This window comes from Neopelma chrysocephalum, unplaced genomic scaffold, assembly GCF_003984885.1.
Source record: "Neopelma chrysocephalum unplaced genomic scaffold, ASM398488v2 Primary Assembly neopelma1_25, whole genome shotgun sequence".
Classification (NCBI taxonomy): domain Eukaryota; kingdom Metazoa; phylum Chordata; class Aves; order Passeriformes; family Pipridae; genus Neopelma; species Neopelma chrysocephalum.
This window is the reverse complement of record NW_020897694.1, coordinates 2,300,803-2,324,283: the sequence shown is the minus strand read 5'-3', so window position 1 is coordinate 2,324,283 and position 23,481 is coordinate 2,300,803. Positions and strand designations below refer to the sequence as shown.

Sequence of the window (23,481 nt, the reverse complement as noted above, 5' to 3'; positions counted from 1 at the left end):
GTCAGACTACAAATGCAAGCTACTTTTACTCCCATTTCTTTTGCATAATAAGTGTCTGAACTGGAACTACACTCTCACCTACCTGTTAGTGCTTTCCCATGTCAGTATCTGCTACTGTTAAGTGTGGAAAAAGGGTGTGACTTGGCCACTAATATTTCAGTGTGACTCTTCTGCTTAACTTCAGGGTATGCCTCATGACTCATTTAGGTGTTTCCTCGGTACAGACATAAGTAGGTCTATTTCCAGGCTCTTACGTTAGCTAGTTGTCCTAGATATTATTCCTTTGGAAGCTCATATTCACCCACAGCCTTGTCATGACTTAGGACTGCACAACCTCTGAAAATCCAAACACATGGCATGGTTACTCACTCCATAAAGTATATAGAAGGTCGGGTTGGCTCACTTTACCAAACTCTAAGTAGATGGCTCCAGTGATTGCTCTCTATGAACTGACATCAAAATGCAGTGTTGCACTTTCCCAATTAATAACGCTCCCTCTGCTAATTTATTTTTTAATGACCACCATGACAATTAAAACTTCCCTGATTGCAATATTGTTTTGACATTTTGCTAGCAGAGATCACATATCTCAGTCTTTTATTTTAAGTTGAATTTTTTATTTTTTTTCTTTTTATTTTAGGGCTAGAGTACACCTTTCTGTTAAGGCTCCTGATCAGGAAAGCTTCAGTGGTATGTGTAATGTTAGACATTGTTCAGTTGGGTCTGAATGATATGGGTTTTGTTTCCTTCTTCTTTGTCAAGCTTTTTATAACTATCAACTTAAGATATATGTGTCTTTAAAACAGCAGCCATACAGGATACCATATGCACTGGTGACAAAATCTTTGTCCCAGAGTATATAGATACAAAAGAGAATAACAGGAATGAGCAGCCCAGAGTGTTGTATGTAACAATCTGAGTGCCTTGTACTCACTATAGCAAAGCGAGGTTTTCAGATGGATCAAAAAAAAAAACAAAACCGCCCTACCAACCTGCAAGCTTTGACTTGAAGATGCTGCATGAAAATTGAAACATCCCAAGGGTGAGAATGGCCCATGAGGAAAACTCCATCTTTAACAGACAAACCCAATAGGCACAGGCTTCCACATAGAATCATTAAGGTTAGAAAAGACCACTAAGGTTGAGTCCAACCATTACCTTAGCACTGACAAGTCCAGCACTAAGCCATGTCCCTAAATACCACATCTACACGAGGTGGAATTTTTGAATTATTCCAGGGACAGTGATTCCACCACTTCCCTTAGCAGCCTGTTCCAATGCTCCATCCTTTCTGAAAATAAATTTTTCCTCGTATCCAATCTCAACCTCCTCTGGCACAACTTGAGGCCATTTCCTCCTGTCCTGTCACTTGGGAGAAGAGACCGATCCCCATCCCGCTACAGCCTCCCTCCAGTGAGTTGTGGGGAGCTACGAGGTCTCCCCCGGGCCTCCTCTTCTCCAAGCTGAACAACCTCAGCTCCCCCAGCCGCTCCTCACCTTTCTGAAAGCTAAAAATCGCTCCTAACCCGCAACACCCGTCTACAGGGCACGGGGAAGAGTCCTTTTCAACATAACGCTACTATTAACAATATTATTTATAGAAGAAAAGCGCCTAAAATAAACCCTTCCCACTGCCACCACCCCTGCCCGGACCTGAGACCGCGGGGCCAGCCCCGCCTCTGCCTCGCTGCCCTCACTGCTGCCCTTCTCCGCCACGGCGGCAGCAGCTTCCCGGCAGGCAGCACAGCGCCCGCCACCGGTCGCGGACTTTATTCGTCTCTGCCTGCGCCGCCCCCGCCCCTTCCTCCCTCCTTCTTCCCCTCCGCGCCTGTCCCTCCTTCCCTCCCTCCCTCCCTTCCCGGCCTGGCCCGGCCCAAGTGTCCGAAGGGGCCCGAAGGAGCGAACAGGCCCCGCGTCCCTCCTGCTCCAAGCGAGAGCCGGGGGGCCCTGCGGCGCCGCCGGCCCCAGCGCTCCGGTGAGCGGCAGCGGGCGGCGCCATGGCCGACAGGGCGCGGGCGGCTCTCTCCGAGTCGGGCTGGTAAGTGCGGCCGAGCTGGGCCGCGCCGCCGAGCGCGCCCTCGGGGTGACTGCTAGCGGTGGCCCGGGGGGGCCCCTGTGTTTGGGGCTCCGGCTCGGAGCCCGTGGAGGCGGCTGCGGGGAAGGGTCTGCGTTACCCCCGGCGCGCTCGGGGCCTGGCGAGGGCTCGCTCTGGGAGCAGCTCCCGGGCCCTCCCGGTCGCCCTGCGGGCAGGGCCGACAGCCCGAGCAGGGGGTCAGCCCAGACCCTTCCCTGGGTTGGCGGCGGCCTGCCCGTTCCTGCGTGCCTGCCCCGGGCCTGCTCTACCGGAAGCCCGGCGCTTGACCACAATGCTGTTGTTCATTACACTGTACGCCTCTTCAGCAAGGAGGGGAAGATGAAAAAGGTGAAGCTAATGTAAGGTAAATGAGGCACACGTGAGGCTTGAACTCGAGTAGTTGTGTTTTCTACTCAACCCTAATCGTTGGGCACACAAGATCTATTTTGGAACAACGTTTTGACGAGTTGTGCTTTTTAGATACCTACTGCAAACGCTTATCTGCTAGCCTAGAGGAGATTTTGTACTGTAGGAATTTGCTTTGTTTTGTTGGTTTTTTGTATGTTTGTTTACTGGTTAAAGTAACTTGCTTCTTAGTTGTCACTTTGACTTTTTTCTTTACCTACTTGGAAGTCTTTGACCAAAACAAAAGTTAATGCTAACTGTACCAAAGCACAGAGTGACAGACTTTGGATGTAATTAAGAAAAACTGCTCAAATTACACAAAGCAAAGTTATTGCCAGTGGTATTTTGAGGATGTTCCTGTTTTGCTGTTTGTGGGTCTCCTGGATTGTGATTTCATGTATGGCTAAGATGTAAAAAAATAAAGCAGATGTTATGTGATTTAGAATAAAAGAAGGATAGTTCATGTGGAAGGGGTCTATAACAATCATTTAGTCCAATTGCTTGACCACTTCAGGGCTGACCAAATCTTTATGTTATTAAGGGCCTTGTCCAAATACGTCTTAAGCACTTAAAAGGCTCGAGGCACCGACCACCTCTCTAGGAAACCTGTTCCAGTCACTCTTGTTAAAGAAATGCTTCCTAATGTCCAGTTTGAATCTTCCCTGACATAACTTTGAACCATCCCTGTCTGTCCTATCACTGAATATTAGGAAGAGGAGATCAGCACCTTCCTCTCCACTTCCCCTCCTCAGGAAGCTGTAGAGAGCAATGAGGTCACGCCTCAGCCTCCTTTTCTCCAAACTAGACAAACCCAGTCTTCAGCTGCTCCTCAAAGCATATGGCAGCAGCTTTGTTGGTGGCCTAGTGGTTAGCGTGCAGGACTTTCACTGCTGCGACCACGGGTTCGATTCCCCGGTCTCCTGGCCTGATGGAGCTCGTTAGCCCTGTGTGGCCATCCATCTATGAGAAGGACACTCTAAACAAACCTACATCCTGAGGACCTCACTGCCATTGTCCAAGCTTGCTTGGCCCCGGCAGATGAACCTTAGGATTAAAGGGTGGGCTCAGTTCAGCGCAGGCTGTGTCTCACCTAAAAAATCCATTGCGCAGGCTGGAAAGGTAAAAAGACCTTTCCCCAAATCTTCGTTCGCGAAGATGGGCCATTATATTTTATATATGTTGCCCTCCTCTGGACATATTCAAGGACTTTCACATAGTTTTCCAATGGTGTACACATTACTCCAGATGAGGCCACACCAGTGCTGAATACAGTGGGATAATCACCTCCTTTAACCAGCTGGTGTTGCTGTGTTTTTTAGCCCAACTTTTGCAGTGGTACTTAGTGATAATTATTATAGTGATAATACTGACAATGTCTTTAAGTCTGCTTCTTGGATAAGTGTATCCACTTTCAAAAAAACTGTCGTAAGTGGTTCCAGAGTGCACAATCCTGTGATTCCTGGCTATCACTGAATTGAAAGAATCAATTATTTCTGCTACTTTTCATAACATTATCTTATTTAATGGGAATTTTTGACTGTTAACTTGAAGCTAACCCCTCTCCTCTTCTGTACTTACTCCTCTCTGAAAAGGCAGAAGTTTTCCATAGAAGTGGTTTTTATTTTCATAGTTTTCTTTCTTTCTATTGCCTCTTCAAAATTTTATCGCACAGTTTTCAGCTCTTAGTTGTTTTACTGTCTTTTCAGTTGAACGAGTGCCATTGGTAAAGGGTTTTGAGGTTTTGACCGTACAAATATGAGGTGCCTCTGAAACAATCTGTTACACTGTAGTGTTTGCCCCCCTCCTTGGGGGCTTATAGTCCTGAATGGCTATAAAGACTTGTTATTCTTGGAGTACTGCAGTGTGAGCCAGAGGCTGCATGGTGATCGGGTGAATAATGGGCTGATTATCAGGTCCACTGGAATTATGCCTTGACCTTCTTGCGCTGGGAAGGGTGGTATGCAAGAGGGGTGAATTAATGCATGTACTTTTGAGGAATATGAGGTGGAGTGGAAAATAAATAATGATTCAGAAATCTAGTTTAGTTAAATGTTTGTGCTCTTTAAAAATATAGTAACCTAGACATCTGTGCTTCCAACTGTTTTGCTGTTGCTCTTATGTTTATGACTTTTCTCATATTATTAGATCTTAAAGTTATTTAACACCTTTGGAGTAAGCCTTTGGTGATATTTAATGTAGTGTATTTCTGACCACGCTTGACTACACTGGTGGTTAAATCGTGTTTTGTACCAAATTGGTTGTTACTGGTGCTGTCACCTGATGTCAGGATGATATGTTTTTTAGTACAAAACCAAAACTAAGTTTATATGTTAAAATCTGTCTCCACTTAAGCTACAGAAGCCCTGCATGGCACTTCAGGTGAATAAACATTCTTGTTTAGTTGCAAATCTGGTAGCTTGTAAGATACTGCCTGTACTGATGGATTTTACTATAACTTTCTTAAATCTTTCAAGGTAAGAAGAGTTAATGTAGACACTTGTTTATGTCAATTTCTGCAACTAGTGTTTGCATTTTATGGTTCTGAAGTAAAAATAAAGGTGTTTTTCAAGTAAACCAGTAACACCGTGTAGTTACTATAGAATAGTAACTATATATTTACTTTACCCCCCCAGCTAGGTATTGTAAGAATCACCTGTTACAAATTTACAGACAATTTTATAATGTTCGGCTTCAGTATATCGATTACAGTTTTGTCAGCTTCTGAAAAGTGAAGTAGCCCTACCTAGTAAATGTAACAGTGGTAGCTAAAGCTGAGAGCCTTTTTTTGTGATGTTTCTTGAAAATCTGTAAAAGACTCCTGTAGTTTGTGTGCAGAACTATAGTTTTTCTGAAGATGTGACCTTGCAGCTCTCTTTAAGAATGTGCATTTTTTGATGCTAGTTCTTTTCATTATGCACTACTACACTGTACCTTGGAATGAGATATTGACTCCAACTTTAGGGGAGAGGTAAGATGTGTTTGTATTACATGTCAATGGAAAAGATATTCTCTCTTGGAACAGAAGTTCTGTATTAACTTTTGATTTAATTATCAAACACTTATGAGGGGGAAGGCTAAAGGGCAGAATTATCTTTTTGTATTGTTATAGTTACGTTAATGAATTCTGGAATGAATTTTCCAGTGATCCCATTAAAATATAGACCTTAATGGAACGTAAGTTAGTGAATGCAGTTTTATTGCTAGAAATGGTGTTCAGAAAGACTGCAGAATACATCCTCTTATGTAAACAATGAGTTGAAAAAGCACTTCTCACTGGCTTGCAACAGAGTTTTTTGTTAGCTTTTTTTTGGATGTCTCCTGGGTGGCATTTCACAAAAGAATATGACAAGCCAAGACCTCTTTATTGTTCCTAGATCTTTGCAGAACTTGGGAATTTATTACATAGAAATGACAGTATACTGTCAAAAATAAACAGTATGCCATGTCCTACAGCAGGTTTAGCCTGTGGTTCCACAGGATCTGGTGATTGATCTCTGTGGGAAAGCAAGACGTGCAAGCTGTGTAACTAAAGAATTTCTTAGTACAGCTAAATGTACGTACAAGTTCCTTGTCAAGCAGTACAGATTTTTTTATTGCAGTGTACGATGCCATAAAAATTAGTAACTATGGCAAAAATATATAGACTTCTAAAACTTTCCATATTTTGAAGATTATGTAAACAACCTGGCGACTATGAAAAGTTATTCCCAGAGATGAAGAGGAAATGGAATTGTACTGGTTGTTTGGAAACAAAAGAGTACTGCTTAATAATCCACAAGAAAACCCTTATATCAATGTCAGTGTGGTTTTCTGTACCTTGTAAGTGAAAAATACATAGTTGATGTACGGCAAACTTTTAAACTGAATTTTTGATATTTCAACACGTAATGTGCTGTGTACTGGGTAACATTAGATTTAAGATTGATCTGTTCAAATATGTTCTCCTGTAGGAATAATCATCTGGTATGATCCAAGCTTCAAAGCAAAAGTAGGTGTATGCCTGGAAACACAGGGAAGTGCTCACAGGGGTGAATCTAACACCTCTTCCTAAGCATACGGCAGGCATTTGGCAAAGTAGTCAGTTCCAGGATCCTGCAAGATGGATCTGCTTTTCCCTCTTGTTCTGTTGAAATGACTTTGGAAATCTCAGCTGAAATTGGTCCCTGCAAGGCAGGATACAAGATTTTCCTTAGACATAGGCGTAACACGGTGTTTCACAGGAGAGGTGTATCTGGTTTGAGATTCTTGACACTTTCTTTGTGATGCACATTATTTTGTGAAGTTTGGTTGGTATCATGAAATCTCAAAGTGCCAGCACAAAACAAAATGCCACATCGTTGCATTTTTTGTTTGTTCACGTGTATCCCTTACTGGCTGGTCTGATCTGTTTGCATTCCTCCTGGATCACAAATAATGGGTAGTGAGAACCTGAATTCTTTGTCATTTTCACTCCGGAGGAGCAGAAAAGGTCCAGCATTTTACATTCTGTTAAGAGAAACAACCCCAAGGAACTAATACAGATACTACTTCTTTTTTCTTCTTTTCAAAGAAGATGCTAGGTGTTTGAAAAATAGCTGTTACTAGATGGAATTGTCACAACTTTTACAAGAAACAAATTGAGGGCTGTAATTAATTGTTGAAAAGATGCAAAGAAGGATAGCTGAAATAAGGAGACGGAAGGATGTAGGGGACTGACATGTCCCCTACAAACACTTCAGTTTGCAGAAGAGAAAACTGAAGGGGGTGAACTTAGTGAAGTTCATGTAATTTGCGGGCAGCACATATAATGAAAGTAGAACTTTTACTCACCAAATCCTGCATGATTATTGCTCACTGAATGCTGCAACTCTAGAATTGGAAAGCACTTAACCGAAGTTAGTAGCCGACTGGTTTAAAAGTGGGTAAAATTGTTGACCAGGTGCCTCAACCAGAGCTGATTTGCCAAGGTTAAATGGTTATCCTGTGGATTACTACGGTTGGTTTAAAGATGAGAAACTAGATAGATAAATGATTGCTTCATTTTGGAACAATGTTAGTGGTAGATTTCTGCTGGGATTTAGGTGTTCATTGTATTAAAAAAAAATTCTTAAGGAATGACACTGTTGTGACACCATAGCAGTTTGTTGATCTATGGGGATTGGTAAAATCTGAACTAATTGGGTAGTTTCAGCAAACTTACAAAGCCAGCACTGTGTCCAGTGCTTTCACATACAAATGTAGTTCAGTTCTGGTGAATGCCAAATGATGCTCATGCAGGGGAAAATAAGGCAAACCTATCCACACAGTATTGAGCTTTAAATTTGCTCATGTTACTTACTCAGAGAAGGGCAGTGGTCAGACAGCTGTTGGGAATTGTTCACAAAGAACTAAATCATTGTTAGGTGATTATGTGTATCAGTGGTGTGTCCAAATCATTAACAGTGTACATTAATGTAATCACCCCAGCACAGCAAAGGTTTCATCGACAGTGAAAAAGTGGATAAGAGGTGTGGAAGATCCTCTGTGCTGTGAAGATGAAGATATTTAGTGTGAAAAAGAGAACAATAAGGGGAGAGGTGATAGAGGTCTATAGAGTCTGTAGATCACACAGAAATGATGAATAGAAAGCAAGAGTAGCTGTTCTTCTTGGGATAAAAATTATGCCACAAAGCAAATTAAACTTGCTACCCAATGAAAATTAAAGTAGCTTGTCAAGCAATGTGTAATTAAATTGTGGAACTTAGTTGCCCCATGATATTGAGGAGCAGAAAAAATGTAAGTGGGTTAAAATTGTAATTAGGCAAAGTCAGACAGGGATAGGTACACTGAATACTGAACTCTGCAGTGGAGCTGGACTATCAGCTGTAAAATGGCTGAAGGCTAGGAATTATTCCAGGCACTTACTTCTAGATATTTGTGGTGTTTTACATTCTTTACCTGAATAATCTGCTTCTGGTCACCCTTGAAAAAAAGGGAACTGTGTTGCATAGACCTAGACTGCATAAGTAAGAGCACCATTTATGTTCTTATTTTTCTGTTGTTAGGTAAGTGTCTTCACACTGTAGTTCTGCTGAAGAAAGGATTTTCACCCTTGCTTGGAGATGGGGGAAGAGGGAGTGAGAATTTGGAGAGAAATGAACCAGACTGTTGAAAACAGGGCAGAGGATAAAGACAAACCAAGTGTGACAGTCTCCGATGAGCTCGGTCTCAGCTGCGATTTGCACTGCCTTACTGCAACTCACCCTCCCAGTTTCCATTAGTTGCTGGGCGATACTCTCTTCCAGCATCTTATGTGAGATCTCAAATTGATTTATGCATCATCTTTGGGAACACAGACTTCACTTACTGGTTTCTCTGCTAGGAAGCTGAAGCAGTAGTGTAAGCTGTCCTTGATTTATAGAATTGTTGCAATTTAGAGTGAAGTTGTTGCTACTGTGAAACCTTTACCGAATAAAAGAAAAGAACGGAAAAAAGCTTGCTCTACTTGCAACACATCAGAAGTTGAAAGTCCTTTACATTGTTACAGACCTTTTTTAACACCCACCTTTTCAGTGGCCTTGCTTTTCTTGATATAGTGTGTCTGATTCTTTCCAATCAATGATTTCTGTGGGAATGTGTAGGTTTTCCATAGCTAGTCTCCTTTTTGGAGTCCTTGGAATTTTGAATGTGATTGAATCTTGTTTCAAAACTTATTTACTTAGCCATGTAGTTCTTAGGCTTTGCTGTCCTTTTGGGATGCAAATACTTTATTAGGACAAGTGTCACTTAATGGGTTTGACTCAGTGACATAGTAGTTTCCTTCCATCTCTTTTTGTGTCAGTGTTCTTTGACGAACTCTTATTGAACAGGGCACATTATCTTTGATGTCTGCTGAGTTTCACAGTATTTTCCATCAGTTTGTCTGTTGTTAAAATAATTGATATCATGATTGACTGTTTTGGGCTGATTTACCTCTTCCCTCATAGAAATTTTGTTTCTCAGTAAGCAAAGCTTGTAAAATGTGATTTTGGTAGGGATTTGAGGGCAGGATAGAATAGCAGCATGCTTGATTATTATTTGCCTTTTCCAGTAAACCCGAATGAACTTCCCAATGGAAGAGTGAATAAATAAAAGCAGCAATGTATTTAAGAAGTCTGTATTTTTCTGATGGTCAGTATCTCTTACAATTTGAGAAAAAGTAGGTTGTTTTAAACTTGTGTGTTCCTAGTAATTTAAATTACTAGTCAGAAAGCCTATGCCTTCTAGAAAGTGGAAATTTGAGGCATTTGGAGTAGATGTTGCATATAGATGAACCAGCTCTCAGGAGAAAGCCCTTTGCAAAGATTTTGCATTCTGAAACCACGTCATGAGACTCTTGAGACAGATGGTTTTTTCTCTCTACAATTTCTGTGTGCTCACACTCCCCAGACCCTGAGTCCTTGAGCAGCAAGCTGATGGGAGGGTAACTGGTGATTTTGGAGTGAGGTACTGTTGTCATTCATATTGATAACAGAATGATATTCAGTAGGTTTCTCTGTGTGTATTTCATGTCTTACTGCTGAATAAAATACGGTTTCATGTAAATAAGACACGTAGGAGTATGTAGAAGTATGAAGCTGTCCTGAAGTTTTACTTAGCTATAGTTACACTTAGAAATGCTGGATATTAAATATCCTATATACTGGTTATTTTTTTAGAGTTTACTTATTTTGTGATTGTAATAACAATATAATTAACATAAATTTAAGGCTGATTCTCCAAGCTGTGCGTATTGTTCATATTTTCAGGAGCAGTGCATTTTCTACTTCTTTAGAGCAAAAGGACCATATTTAATTCCAGTAAGAGTAATTCTAGCAGAGCTGACATGTAAAAGGAAAGACTTTCTGGGAGATGAGTGGTATGTGAATGTTTCTAATCACTTTTTATGTACTTAATGTAATGCATAGTCATGAGGTGTCAGAATTTAGGAAGACTGGACAGCTCTAGGACTGATGTACAACCTTAGAGCTTCTTTGCACATTTAAAGAAGAAGAAAGTTACTGGTTTAAATAATCTTTGTACAATTGATAAGTAATTGAAGCACAATGGGCATTCTTGTGTTGATATCATTTTGAGTCCTTCACTTTGGGAAATGTAGCATAGGTTTTGAAAATGGGAGTGATGGCGTTAACTGACAGCAAGCAAAGACTTACTGTGAGTTGGAGAACAGAGCGCTGAACTCACTTCTTTGTCAGGAAATGCTGTCTGGGGACTGTGGTCAAGGCTGGCTCTTTCTTTTGTGTTGTTTGTCTCATAGTGCTCCAGGAATGTCTAGGAGTTTATAGTGCTGTGTCATATCTGAAAAAGAGCTGTTGAAGAAAGCCAGAGGAGAAAAAGCCATGTGTGTTCAGACAGCTTCAAGATACTCTCAGTGATGTGGCAGCTGTGCCTTTGGCACAGCCCCAGACTTAGAATATTTGTGTTCAATTTAACACTTTAGGGTGGCTGCCAGCATTTTCTTGGGAAAATGTGAGTGAGAAATAGTGTTCACAGCTTGTATCTGAGAAAAAAAAAAAAACAAACTGAATTTTGTTAGTTGGACAAAGGAAACGCTTCTCATTGTTGACTTTTGTATGTCAAATTGCTGTGGACTGTTGGCCTCTTATGAATCATGGAGTAGCAAATCCTCTCAAGGAGCAAAGCATGCAAGAGCTCTTGTCCAGCAATTTCTGACTGCAGGAGCTGTTTCTACCATCTGCTGTATTACAGCTGTGCTGCATGCTGGAAGCTTATCTTATCGAAGTTCAGAGTTAGTGAGGTTATCTTGGGCACATCTCTGTGTGTTACCTGGAAAAGTTTGACATTTTTGCATCACAGCTTTTACTGCTAGATAACAGTGTGTATATGCTATCACTAAATCTCTTCTATTAAGGAGTTGTTAGAGACTCATGTTAACTTGTTTTTTTTCAATCTGCTGAAGTTTTAGTCTGTTATATTCTTCTAATGTTGTAAAATACAATATGTTGTGATCTCAGTGTTTAAATACAGCATTAAAGCATGGGTTAAAACTGTATGCTATCCAGTACCCTTATCAAGGGTATTAATAATATTGATCTCCTATTTAATGAGGATATGAAATCACTTAGCTTTGATCTTGATGGCAGTATACTGAATGGGTAAAATACATTTTTCAATAGTTAGATCACCTTGTTCTGTGGTATTGTGTGTTAGAATGATAGAAATAGAAATCAGCATGTGTGGAAGCACATTTACACTTACTTCTTTTGGTTGATGTTGCCATAATTACTGTTGGGGTCACTGTACTCTGGGAGTGTGGGAGACTTTAGAAGGCATCAGGGCAGTTAGGTTTACTTGCAGCTTCCAAGTACATACTTTTTGTACTTCCGTAACTGTGATCCTGTGTCTAAGACAGTTGTAAATACAAAGTAGAGGTGAATTCTAAATGACTTTTTTGAATTGTAATATTAATGAAGCATTACACTTTTCAACTTCTTGAAACACCTTCTTGTTTACAGTTGAAAGTACTGGCAAGTGTGAAATTTTCCATTATTTGGAGGAGAGTGTGAGGGGGGACAACATCAGTGAAGGAGCTGAAGAGAAGGTGTGTGATTTTCAAGGATCTGGTTCTGATTGTGCAGAGTAGTGATTTCTGAATGAGGCATACTTAGTGTTGAAGTAATGAGCTGCTAAGGAATGCTGAGGATCCTTATGTAAAAATATGATTCATCGAGCTGCTTTTCATTGAAAACAGAATGTATAATGAGCACAGTCATGATTCTTGGTTTTAAAAACTTATTCAAAGTTGTGTTTTTAAATTCAAATGTAAGGTATAATGCATAGATAGACATCAGTGTAGCACACATGTAGGTATTGATAGATTTGAGAATGGCAGTTCAGCTAGTGTAAGACAGCTCAGAGTTCTGCCTTTTGGGAAGTACTTGCCAAATACCACTGCAGCTTTTCACTTGAGTGCTATCTGCACTTTTTGATACAAAATAATATCAGATTTGGTTTTTTGCAACTATGAAGGTCTAAGGAAGTGAAGGAAGTGGATGCATCATTGTTTATACTAATATTTTAAACTAAGCAGGTTTGGGTTTGCTTCATAAATTAAATAATTCTTGAATATGTTGCATATAATGCTTTCAATCAATTTTTGTGTCATTAAATAATAAGTAACAATTTTTGGTAAATTTTTTCTTAATGGCTGATGAAATCTCTCACTGTGAAATTGGTCGGAAATACTTCTTGTGTACATTTCAGAATTTTATTTTGAAGAATTGTCTAGAATGGACAGAGTCACTGTGGAATAAACAGATAAGGAAACAGGAACTTGAACTTGTTTTTAGGCTTGAGGTGTTGAGTTTTGTTAGTCCACCAAGTTTTCAGTCTTGATCATAACTATTGCAGAAACTCACAATTGATGCTCATTATGATCTTGGATGCTTAGGCAAAAAGATTCTCTATTCTGTGGTTTTGAGATGGAAAAGATTTCCTTGGAGAACGCTGTTAAGGTTTTACTAGTGTGTAAGTTTCTCTAGATTTGGGAATGGGAAAGAGAAGGGAATAGAATATCTTTCTGATCACTTCAGTACTCTATCTTCTGTTTTCTTAATTTATATTTTAGTTCCTAACTGAACCATGTCACCATATGATAATAACATGAAGAAATGGAAAAAGCTTAATTTAGTCTAGAAGAGTAATTGCTGTTACGTTTTAGCCGTGATCATATTTTGTTCATGCTGTTGCACCAGAGATGAACTTAGTGCTTTGTAACTGAATAATTCCACTTTTAAGTGTTTTCCAGTATTTTTTCTCTGTTCAAAATAATTACTGTGTTCCACTGTTGTTTGATTCTTAAATTAATAACATAATTTTTATATTCTACTAGCAGTAATAACTGACTTCCTCCCCTGACTTATTGACTGAACAGAAAAAAGTAATTTTCCGTAAGGTCAAACGTTTCTGTGAATGACTTGGGAAGGAAAGGAAGTGAAAGCTTGAGTTAGAGGATCGTTCAAAAAAAGCAGGGAGAATGAAGACAATATGTTGTTCTCCTGTTGCACATTGTCTGGCTGGGAGGTTAGATGAATCTCTCGAGTGTTAGAGCTCTTAATTTAAATTCTTTCTCTTCCTCAGCTAGCAGTGCCAAAATACTAAATTGAAACTGTTAATTAAACCAAAGAATATGAGAATAAATCTTAACAGTGAGCTATTTCAACACCTGATTTTTACGTGTTATTTCAAAGAACATTTAAGTATGAAAAGGAATGCTCTGATGTTTTAGTTGTTGCCAAGCATTGTTTATACTGTCAAGGACTTCTCAGCTTCTAACCCAGCCCTACCAGCGAGGATGCTGGGGGTCAGGAGGAGTTGGAATGGGACATAGCTGGGACAGCTGACCCCAGTTGTCCAAAGGGATATTCCAAACCACAGGGCATCATCCTTACATAGGTACAGGGGGAAAGCTGAAGCTGACCAGGGGCCGCTGCTTGGGAACTGGCTGGACCTTGGTCTGCAAGTGGCGAGCAGTTGCACTGTGCATCACTTATTATGTATATTCTAATTCATTAGGATTATAATTATTATTATTTTCTCTTCCTTTTGTGTCTGTTAAACTGTCTTTATGTCAACCCACAAATCTTACTTTTTTTCTTCCCTGTTCTCTCCCACATCCCACTGGGGATGGGAAGAGTGAGTGAGTGGCTGTGTGGTGTTTAGCTACCTACTGAGTTAAACCATGACAGTCCTTTCTGGCAGCCAACATGGAGCATAAAAGTTTGAGATAGTGACAGGTCTGACTGGAGCATATTAAAACAAATTTGTCAAATCTGTCATAGTTGTGGAGCCATAGAAAGGTTTGGATTGGAAGGGACCTTAGTAATCATCTAGCTCCAACCCTCTTGCCATGGGCAGGGACACATTCCATTAGACTGGGTTCCTCAAAGCTGCATCCAACCTGGCCTTGACAATTCCAGGGGTGAAGCATCCATAGCTTCTTTGGGCAGTCAGTTCCAGTGCCTCACCACTTTCATAGTAAAAAATTCTTTGTAATATTTTATCTAAATCTACCCTCTTTTAGTTTATAGTGTTGATTTGTTTGGTTTTGGAGTTGTTGCAGTGTTGTGTTGCATAACAGCAATACTTGCTTAATATGTATGACTGTGTATATATATATATATATATGTGTAAGTAATTATACTTGCTGTATATGTTCCATGTTGTGCTGTTACCACCTCTGGAGGCTGCGTTAAGGTTAGCATTTTGTTGTACTTTGTAGCACTGCCTTATGGTAAAATTGTGGTTGTGAGATAGATCTGGTGTGTGCTCAGCACTGCCACCATCTCCGAGCTTCCGGAGCCATCTGCGGGAACCAGGAATAATTGCACTGCATACCTTTTCTTCTCAGACAGCATTGGCTAAGGGGGAGATACCTTCGTCTTCCCCTTCTCTTCAAGGCAAATTACAGTAGCTCTTGAGAATTTTTAATATCCTCAGCATGGTCAAACCATCATGTTCCTGTTGCTATGTTTCATGACTGCGTTTCAAGTCTTGTTCGGGGTTAAACAACTATTTAAGAATACCACCCAGAGATTTGCCCCAAGGCTGGGTAGTTATGTGTATTAGGGTGTATGGGATAGTACAGGCAAGCACCTAGGACAGTGGTCACCTCCAAATTCTGCAATTTGACCCCTGAACAAATGCAGAATTCTGAAAAACTGGTAAAATATTTGGAAAAAGTATGCTGCCACCATGGCAACTCGAGAGACACAAATCACTGCAGTGTGCTAGTCCCTGGCCTATGCCTATCGAATCCTGTTCAACACTACTCAGTACCCTCAAGGGGAAGAGAAGGTCTCTGAATCTGATGACAAAATGACAGGCACTATGGCTACTCCAACCCCTACAACAGGCTCTGCAGCTGAACCAAAGAACCAACCTGTGCTAGTTTCAGTCATCCCTTTACACAAGACAAAATATTAGAAGTGGAAGTCAGCTCATTTAGTACCAGATGAAGGAGTTTCTTCTTAAGAGGGAGCAAGAGGAAGAAGTGGACAAGGCAGACTGCTCCAAAGCAGGACCATTACAACAACAGGAGGAGGAAGAATAGAGTCAGCTGCAGTTTGGGGAGGAGTAAGAGGAAGAATTCATAAATGAGGCAGTAACCTCCTTATCCCTGTTCCGGAGTGAGCTGTGAGTTATGTGAAAGGATTTCAGTTGTCACGCAGGTGAGCACATGGTCATCTGGCTGCTCTGATACTGGGATAATGGAGCCAGTAGCCTGAAATTAGAAGTAGGGAAGCCATGCAGCTGTGATTCTTTTCTAGGGAAGGGGGCATTGGCAAAGCAGTTGGAAAAGGGGTATAAGTCCTCAGTGTCTGGAGGGGATTCCTGTCGGGAGTGAAGGAAAGGTATCCTTTCAAAGAAGCTACTATATGTCAGTCAGAGAGAGGTATCCAGTACCTGAGGGAATGAGATGATTTATGATGATGTGGACAACAAGCAATTATCTAAAGATTCAGACGAAGTCAGGTGTGTGCAACTGATATGGTGGAAGTGCACCATCGCCGTATGGCAAGTCATTGGCAGTAAGGACCTGGGAAGATGGAAAGGGTGAATGAATTAGCTGGTCAATTCTAACAGTACAAAGAAAGTCTATCTTCCCCCATTGCCTCAGCTATGGAGAACCTGGTAACAGCAACGCAGAGGATAGATCCTACTCCCCATCTGTCTAGACCAGTATTTCTGCTGTTAGGAGTAAGCACTCTTCTGGTCAAGAGAGAGGCTATAGTGGGTATACACTACAGGGCACCTTGTGGTTTTACCTGCATGACCATGTAGAAGACATGAGGAAGTGAGATGGAAAAATGTTCCATGATCCTAGAGGCATGAGTATATGATTTGCAAGTAAAAACTATCACAAAAGGGAGGTTTTCCAGGAAAATTACAGCTCTAATCTTCAGTTGGCAGTTCCCGAGACAGAGTAGAATGGCTCATACTCCTGATCTTGAAGAAGGAACTTCTGATCTGTATTTATGGGAATTGAGTAGCGAATACCATGACCAGGACTAGAGTGGCTCTGCCTCCAGCCAGGTGGAGGAAAGGGACAACCAGGTTTACTGGACTGGATGGATCCAGTGGCCTGGTACATCAGACCTACAGGAGTATAAGGCTCTAGTGGACACTGCTGCACAGTGTACCCTAATGCCATCAGGCTATAAAGGGACAGAAGGCATCTGTACTTGTGGAGTGAAAGGCTGATTCCAACAGCTGACTGTATCAGAGGCTGAAGTGAGCCTGACTAGGACTGAGTGGCAAAAGTGCTCTGTTGAGACTGGCCCAGAGGCTCCGTGCATCCTTGGCACAGACTGTCTCAAGAGAGGACATTTCAATGACCCAAAAAGGTACCAATGAGCTTTCAGTACAGCTGCCTTGGAGATGGAAGATGTTAAACAGCTGTCTACCTTGCCTGTTTTTTTACTTTTACTTGTAAAAATTTTACGTTTTTCTTCCCAATTCTCTCCCCCATCCTGCTGGGGGGACAGGGAGTGAGCAAGTGGCTGTGTGGTGTTTAGCTACCTGCTGGGTTAAACTAGCAGGTTTAACTGATGAAGTGCATCTTGGATGTAAGCACTGGAAGCCGTTTAACAGATGCAGTAGTATTGTTTTAGTTTTAGGAATATATGGATCTCTGTAGCTTTAGAGCTTTCCAAATTAGCTGTAAACATGTCTTTATGTGTGTTCTTTTACAATGCCAGCGTGCATACCTTCATGCTGCATATTTTGAGTGATATTTTGTAAATATGCTATAAATTTAGTTTTAAAGGTCTGTAGAAATGGCTATTTTAGCACAAAGTAGAATAAAAAGAAACAGGACACCTTTGCAGGGTTGAAAATAACTTCTCTGTATGCAGAAAAAATTGCTGTGCTGAGTTAAAATTATACAGTAATAAGGGTGTGTGTATTTTAAGCATTGATGACCACAGCTGTAAAAGAAATTATTTTCTGCCTGGCATTTCAGTTTTAACGTATGCTTCTTTGTTTCAGTAGCGAGTCTCATCTTTCATCCTTGTCTTCTGAGCAAATTGTAACTTCTTTTTTTGTTTGTTTGTGTCAGTTTTGATATGTAGGAGGGAGGGATGTGCTTTGGGTGTCTTGAAAAGTTAGTTTTTTTACTTAGAGCACTTGAATCAATTCTCTAAGAGCAGTACCCACTACAGCAGCTATTCCTGGTGACTTTCTGTTGGTGATAAAATTCTGTTTTAAAAGTTTCAAAAGAAAACTAAAGGTATTTGCTTAGCATCTTGCTTTTTGAGTCAGCACTTTTCTTATTTCCAAAATTAATATGAAGTGTCTTGAAGCAGAAGTAGTCCAGGTCTTTGACACTGATACAGAAGATATGTTTTAATAACAAAATACCAATTAATAACATTTCCAAGTTTCATTTTGTAGTTTAATGGTTCAGTGCTGCTTCCGTGTGGTAATAAAATAAGATTTTACAGCTTCAATTGAGAAATATTAATAGTCTCCTTCATGAATACAGTTGATAGGCTAAATAAGGTGATTAAAAATGATCAAATTTACAAATCATCATGGCCAGGCTTCATGAACGAAGATTTGTGAAGGGCACTACCCACATTTGTTACAAGCGCGTTGGTGGCTAAAAAGGCCAATACGAGATAGACATGTCTGGTTGCAAAAGGCACAGCAGAAAGACTCCTTAGGAGGTATATTCTGCAAGGCACAATTCTTTCTGCATTATCTTTTCTCCTCAAGAGTGATCCTGCATGCTTTCTCAAAAGCATCAGCAGCGTTGAAGATAGCGTGTCTCCAGACTTCCCGATTGGAGGCCAGAGTAGACCAGAGTAGACCAGTTATGTTGGTCAATATGGCTGAGATGTTGTTTCAGGGAGTCCTTGTATCTTCTTTTTGGGGCTCCTCTCTTGCGGCAGCTGGTGGCAAGTTCACCATAAAGCAAGATCTTGGTTTATTAAAGATAGAGCCTTTTGTTATTTATATGTAAGAATATTATGTTACATATTCCAGTCTCAATAAGCCAACTTTTAAGTATCCTTACTGTGAAAAAAAGGTACAGAATGTTCCTTTGAGAAAGCATTTTTGGGATTTAATTCTTATAAAGAGACTAGGTTTTGCTATGTTTTGAGATACTCAATATATTAAAGAGTTTACCTGGACAAATTCTGAAGAGGCCATCCTAGTCCAAGCCCCTGCTCAGAGCAGGGCTAACTCTGGCTAGGTCACCTTGCTGAAGGCCTTGTCTAGTTAAGCTTTGAATATCTGTAAGGTGGCCTGCTCTAGTGCTTATCCACTCTGGGAAAATTTTTCTCTCCCTTGTGTCCAGTTGAGATTTCCTGTGTTTCAGCGTATGTTTATTGTACTTATCATTTCACTCCACAGCGCTCAGAATTGGCTTCAGATAGTGGGGCAAGGAGAGGGGAATGGCTTCCTCCTTTGTTCTACTCTTCTTCGGGATGAACCAAATTGACAAGCGAAACAGCGCTCTCAGTGTCTTTTATGGACATGGGCTTCAGTCACCAAAACATCTTAGTGGCCTGTCTTCAGTTCGTGGGTCTTCTCTCATAATGGGGACCCTCAATGCTGGACATGATACTTTAGATGTGGCTTTTGCACTGCAAGGAGAGGAATAATGACATCCTTTGATTTGCTGGCTACAGTCTTGCTAAGGCAGCCCAGGATGTCCTTAGTCTTTACCGCTGTATGGGTATGTTCAATCTGCTTTGTTACTGTCAAGTAGAGAAGGGTAGACAGGAGGGAGAGTTTATGAAAAGAAGAAAGAGTAAGATGAAGGGATATACATATTCCATCTCTGTCATTATAGAGAAGAGTACCAAATGACTGAGAAAAGGTGATGTGATGCAGATGTGGTGTTATTCAATCTCCTACCCCTCAAAAAAGAAAGTTAATTAACAGCTTATTAAGCTAAATATAGTGCATGGTAGATTCAATGAAAGTTTCAAAATTACAAGTGTGGCCTTAGGGTGATGCCTTTTAGCCCATCATGGACTTGTGATTTTGGATAGAAGAGTGTCAACAGTCATTTGCAGTTGAGTTAGAATCACAGAATATTCTGAGCTGAAAGGGACCCACAAGGATCACCAAATCCAACTCTTAAATGAATGGCCCATACAGGGATCAAAGCCACAACCTTGGTGTTACTAGCACCATGCTTTAACCAACATGCTAATCTCAGGGTCTTACAAGAGGTAGGACTTGGCTTGTACAGGCTTCTGTGAGAATTGGTGACTGGATGTTGGTATGTTCCTATGCAGAAAAAAAAGGTTCAGCTTTATCATGCCATCTCTCTCTGCAAAGATTTTTACCTGTTTTACTGCTTGGCAGATGGAGGGTGTCATCAGTTCCTACTTCTCAGCCTAGAAGTGGTTATTGCTTGAGATGTCTTATCTCTGCTGGTTCCTGCTTGCCTGCCCCCATCATGTACTGTGAATTATATTTTTCTGCAGGATGCAGATGTATATTTTGCTATGTACCTTTCAGCTTAATATTGCTTCCTAAATGTTGTGGCACAGACTTGATCTCACTATTTCTTCAGAATATTAGAGCACAAGCTTTAAAACTCTTGTGTTAAAGAAGGTAAATAGTCCAGTTTTGAGTCATAGCATCATATGATTACTTGGCTCGATTGATGAATTGAAAACCAAACTGAAAGTAAGCTTTTCAGAGCTGTGGAAATCTGAAAGTGTGGTTATCTTTGAGCTTGTGCCCTTCAATCTTAAAATTAAACAAATTATTGTAAACTTTCCCCTTTGACTCCCGTGATTGGCTGCTGCAGTGCCCTTGGTGCTCTCCAGTGCCTGTGTGCTATCATGCCTTCATGTCCTTCTTGTGGTCTGTCCTGCCCCAGAACACATTTGGCTTCCTCTCACGTCCCTTGCGTTTGGCAAGCACCAGCCTGTGTTATGGCTGTTTGGAGCGAGGCAGTGCTTCAATTGACCAGTTGATTGCTGCTGCTCGAGATGGATGGCAGCCAAGTTCTGTTTCCCTTTTCCACAATGCAACTGCTAATTTGTATGTCTTGCTTCTACCCGGCAGCTGATTTCCATGAAACTTAGGGTAAACTTAGGTGTCTTTGAGATCTCTGTTTCTCTGTCAAATTTGGCTAAAATTGGCCTGCGTGATTAGAATTCATCTGCATGACATGGCTGCTGGACAGACTGCGTACCATTGTTTTCCGAGGGTAATTGAACTGCATTTTAAAAACTTTTGGATTTGGTTGTTAAAACAAAAATGAAGAAACTAGACTTCATGTGAAATGGTTTGTCTATTTAATCTATCATGTCTTTGCTTTTTCCAAGTAGTGAATACAAAAGGAGGGAAGAGACATTTGGCAAAAGTACCTGTCTCTGCCTTATGCTTGTTAGTTCAGCAGCTGGAGTGTTCTAGTATAGGTGAAATGCATACCAGCTCAAGCCCTGGGGATTTGAAACATGTATTCTGCCTCCTGTGCTTTGTGAATTTGTAATATGCACTGTTGTGAATATTCATTCTTCTTTGATGCCATTCCCCATTTTATGTATAATCAAACTTTCTTCAGAGTTGCCTCAAGATCTCAGGCAAATTACCTCTTAGGCTTGGTGAGTTGGTCTGTGGGTTTGTTTTTTTTTTCTCTTTGTGTGTATTTTAACATTTAGAACAGCTTCAACAGAAGGAATTGACAGAGGCTCAGATACCTAGCATGGAAATTGCGGAGAGATGCTACATTCATGCAGTGCTATAATACGAAGTCTAATTTTTGTGCACAATGTTATTTGTTGTAAAGTTATCCACTGCAGTTATTCTTTGCTAGGACAACATGCATCTGCGGTAAAATGTTTTTAATCCCTTCATGCTTTTAGAAGCAGAAGCTAAGCTCTTCAGTCAAGACAGCTTGGAAGTGACCATTTCCTGAAAGATTGAGGTAGATAAAATTTCAACAGTTGTAGAAAGGATTTTATCAGAATTTGTCCAAAATAAAAATGGCTCGGGGATGATGTTTTCTTACGATTTAGTTTATAGGGCTTATATGTTTATTCACAGATAATTATGCTGCAGAGCAGAAGAGAGTAATTATTGAGGGGATTAACTTCATAGCTTCAGTAGACCTTATCTTGATTTGAGGCAATGTCTTCAAAATAAGGAGGGTGATGGTCTTAAGCATTACTTTGCAAATTTTACTTTTTCCCCACTCTTATGATGAGCACCACTTGTCCTAACTGCAAGTTAGTCGTGTTCTCTTCTCTCTGGGAACCAGAAAGCAGAAGTTGTGAATTTAATTTCTCTGTTTATTCTGAAGCTTTAGTTTTGCTCTCTTAACCCCTCCTACCTTACCTGTCAGAGATCAAGAGCAGGTGCACACTAAGGTGTTTAGCTCTTAATACTTCAGGTGAAAGTAGACTGGAATTTAACTGTCTGTGAAACTTGTAAGAAAAGGAGAACCTGAAGCAGCTGAGTGCGGGTGGGTGTGTATTAACGAAGGATGGCAGAATTGCAGGTAATTACGACTTTCAGTTAATCAGCAATACACTGAATAGGTAACAAGAACATAGGTCTTCTCTTTCCATGTTTCCACATGTGCTGACATATTAGCTCCAGTCAAATAACTCTAAAGCAAAAAGAGAAAAAAGAGGAGAAAATCATTTTAAAAAAGCAACTAGTTATCTGACAAAATGGCTGTCATACTAGTTACCTGTTCACCGCAATAAAGACAGGCCTCGTGTTGGTCCATTCTTTGTGCATATCTTTTCTGAATGCTGCTGACAGAACATCAGACAGCAGAAAAATGAATGGTATCGGTTGAAGCAATGCTAAAAAAAAAAGGCAGAGACAAGTTTACTTATTTTGTCATTTTTTTCTAACTTTGTTCTTCACCGTTATTTCACTTCTGTCACTCTTTTTTATCTGTGTCCTTTGCATCTCTGTATGCCAAAGCTTGCAGTTTTCAGTCATATGAGGAGTTTAAAGAGATTTTTTGGTCAAGGGAAAGCTTCAGGCTGTAAATGCTGCTCATGGATAGAGGTGAGTATCTCAAGTCTTAGTCCCTGTACAACACCCTTCTATATCCCATGGCTTGCTCACAAATTACTCCATCTCACCTCCTTGAGGAAGTAGGTGGGGCTGTGGATACACTTGTGCTTATATAAGTTTTGATGGTATATTGTGATGTTGCCTATAGAAGATGGAGCTGGAGTTCAGTTACTTCAGATCACTTAAAATTATCAGACCTAGGAGCAGAATGCATGAATTTAATTCATGTCAAGAATACTCTGATGTGTGTGCTATTGTACAGCTTATTGTGAGGTGGGACTCTTCACAGTAAGTTTTTTGATTGCAGTTGTTAGCACAGAGATAAGGAATTACATCTATCCATTAATTAAACTTAGAGGAGATATAGGTGTGTCATGGTTTGAGTAGGCCCAAAATCTAATTCTGATTCCTAGCCCCCCACCCACATCTTAACCCCATGTGAGATGGGTTTTCTAGACAAAAACACGAGACTCAATATGGGGGAAGGAATATATTACAAAGACTATACACATAAATAAATACTATAATACACTGCATACAATCTTAACTCTATATCTATCTCTACCATGACAATAATATTTACAATGGGCCCAATCTCTTCTCCCTCCAAATAAAAGTCCAGGAGAGAAGAAGAAGAAAAGACCCTTTCCAGTCTGTCAGCAGCAGGCTCTCTCTAGGCAGCAGGCTCTCTTCTTCTCTCCCAGGCAGCAGAAGCAGTTGCTGGCTCTCTGCCAGCACACACGAGGGAGGTCTTCCAAGCCTCTCTCGGCCCCCGTCTTCAAATAGGGGGTCTTTCCATGGGTTGTGTAACCCCAGACACGGCTGCTACACCATGGTCATATCACGAAGCACCGGGGTCTTCGTGACGGTTTGGTATCTTCAGGGGAAATCAAGCCCTTGTGCAGAGCTCCCATGCTCTGCCTCAAAGATGGTTGCTAGCTTCTCTGAAGCCTGGCAGCAAGGGGGGGGGGGGGGGGGGG

At 40.8% G+C, this 23,481-nt stretch overlaps 1 protein-coding gene across 2 annotated transcripts in view; it reads left to right on the top strand.

Moving 5' to 3' along the window:
* The first annotated feature begins 1,964 nt into the window (after positions 1–1,964).
* Positions 1,965–23,481, top strand: part of TDRD3 (tudor domain containing 3) — a 103,219-nt gene continuing 81,702 nt past the window's right edge. For both annotated transcript variants that reach the window (XR_003532758.1, XM_027674263.1), the window contains exon 1: positions 1,965–2,038. Coding sequence is in view for 1 of the 2 variants with exons in the window: in XM_027674263.1 (XP_027530064.1) it covers positions 1,998–2,038 (41 nt within the window). In the remaining variant the exon portion in view is untranslated. The remainder of the gene's footprint in view (positions 2,039–23,481) is intronic.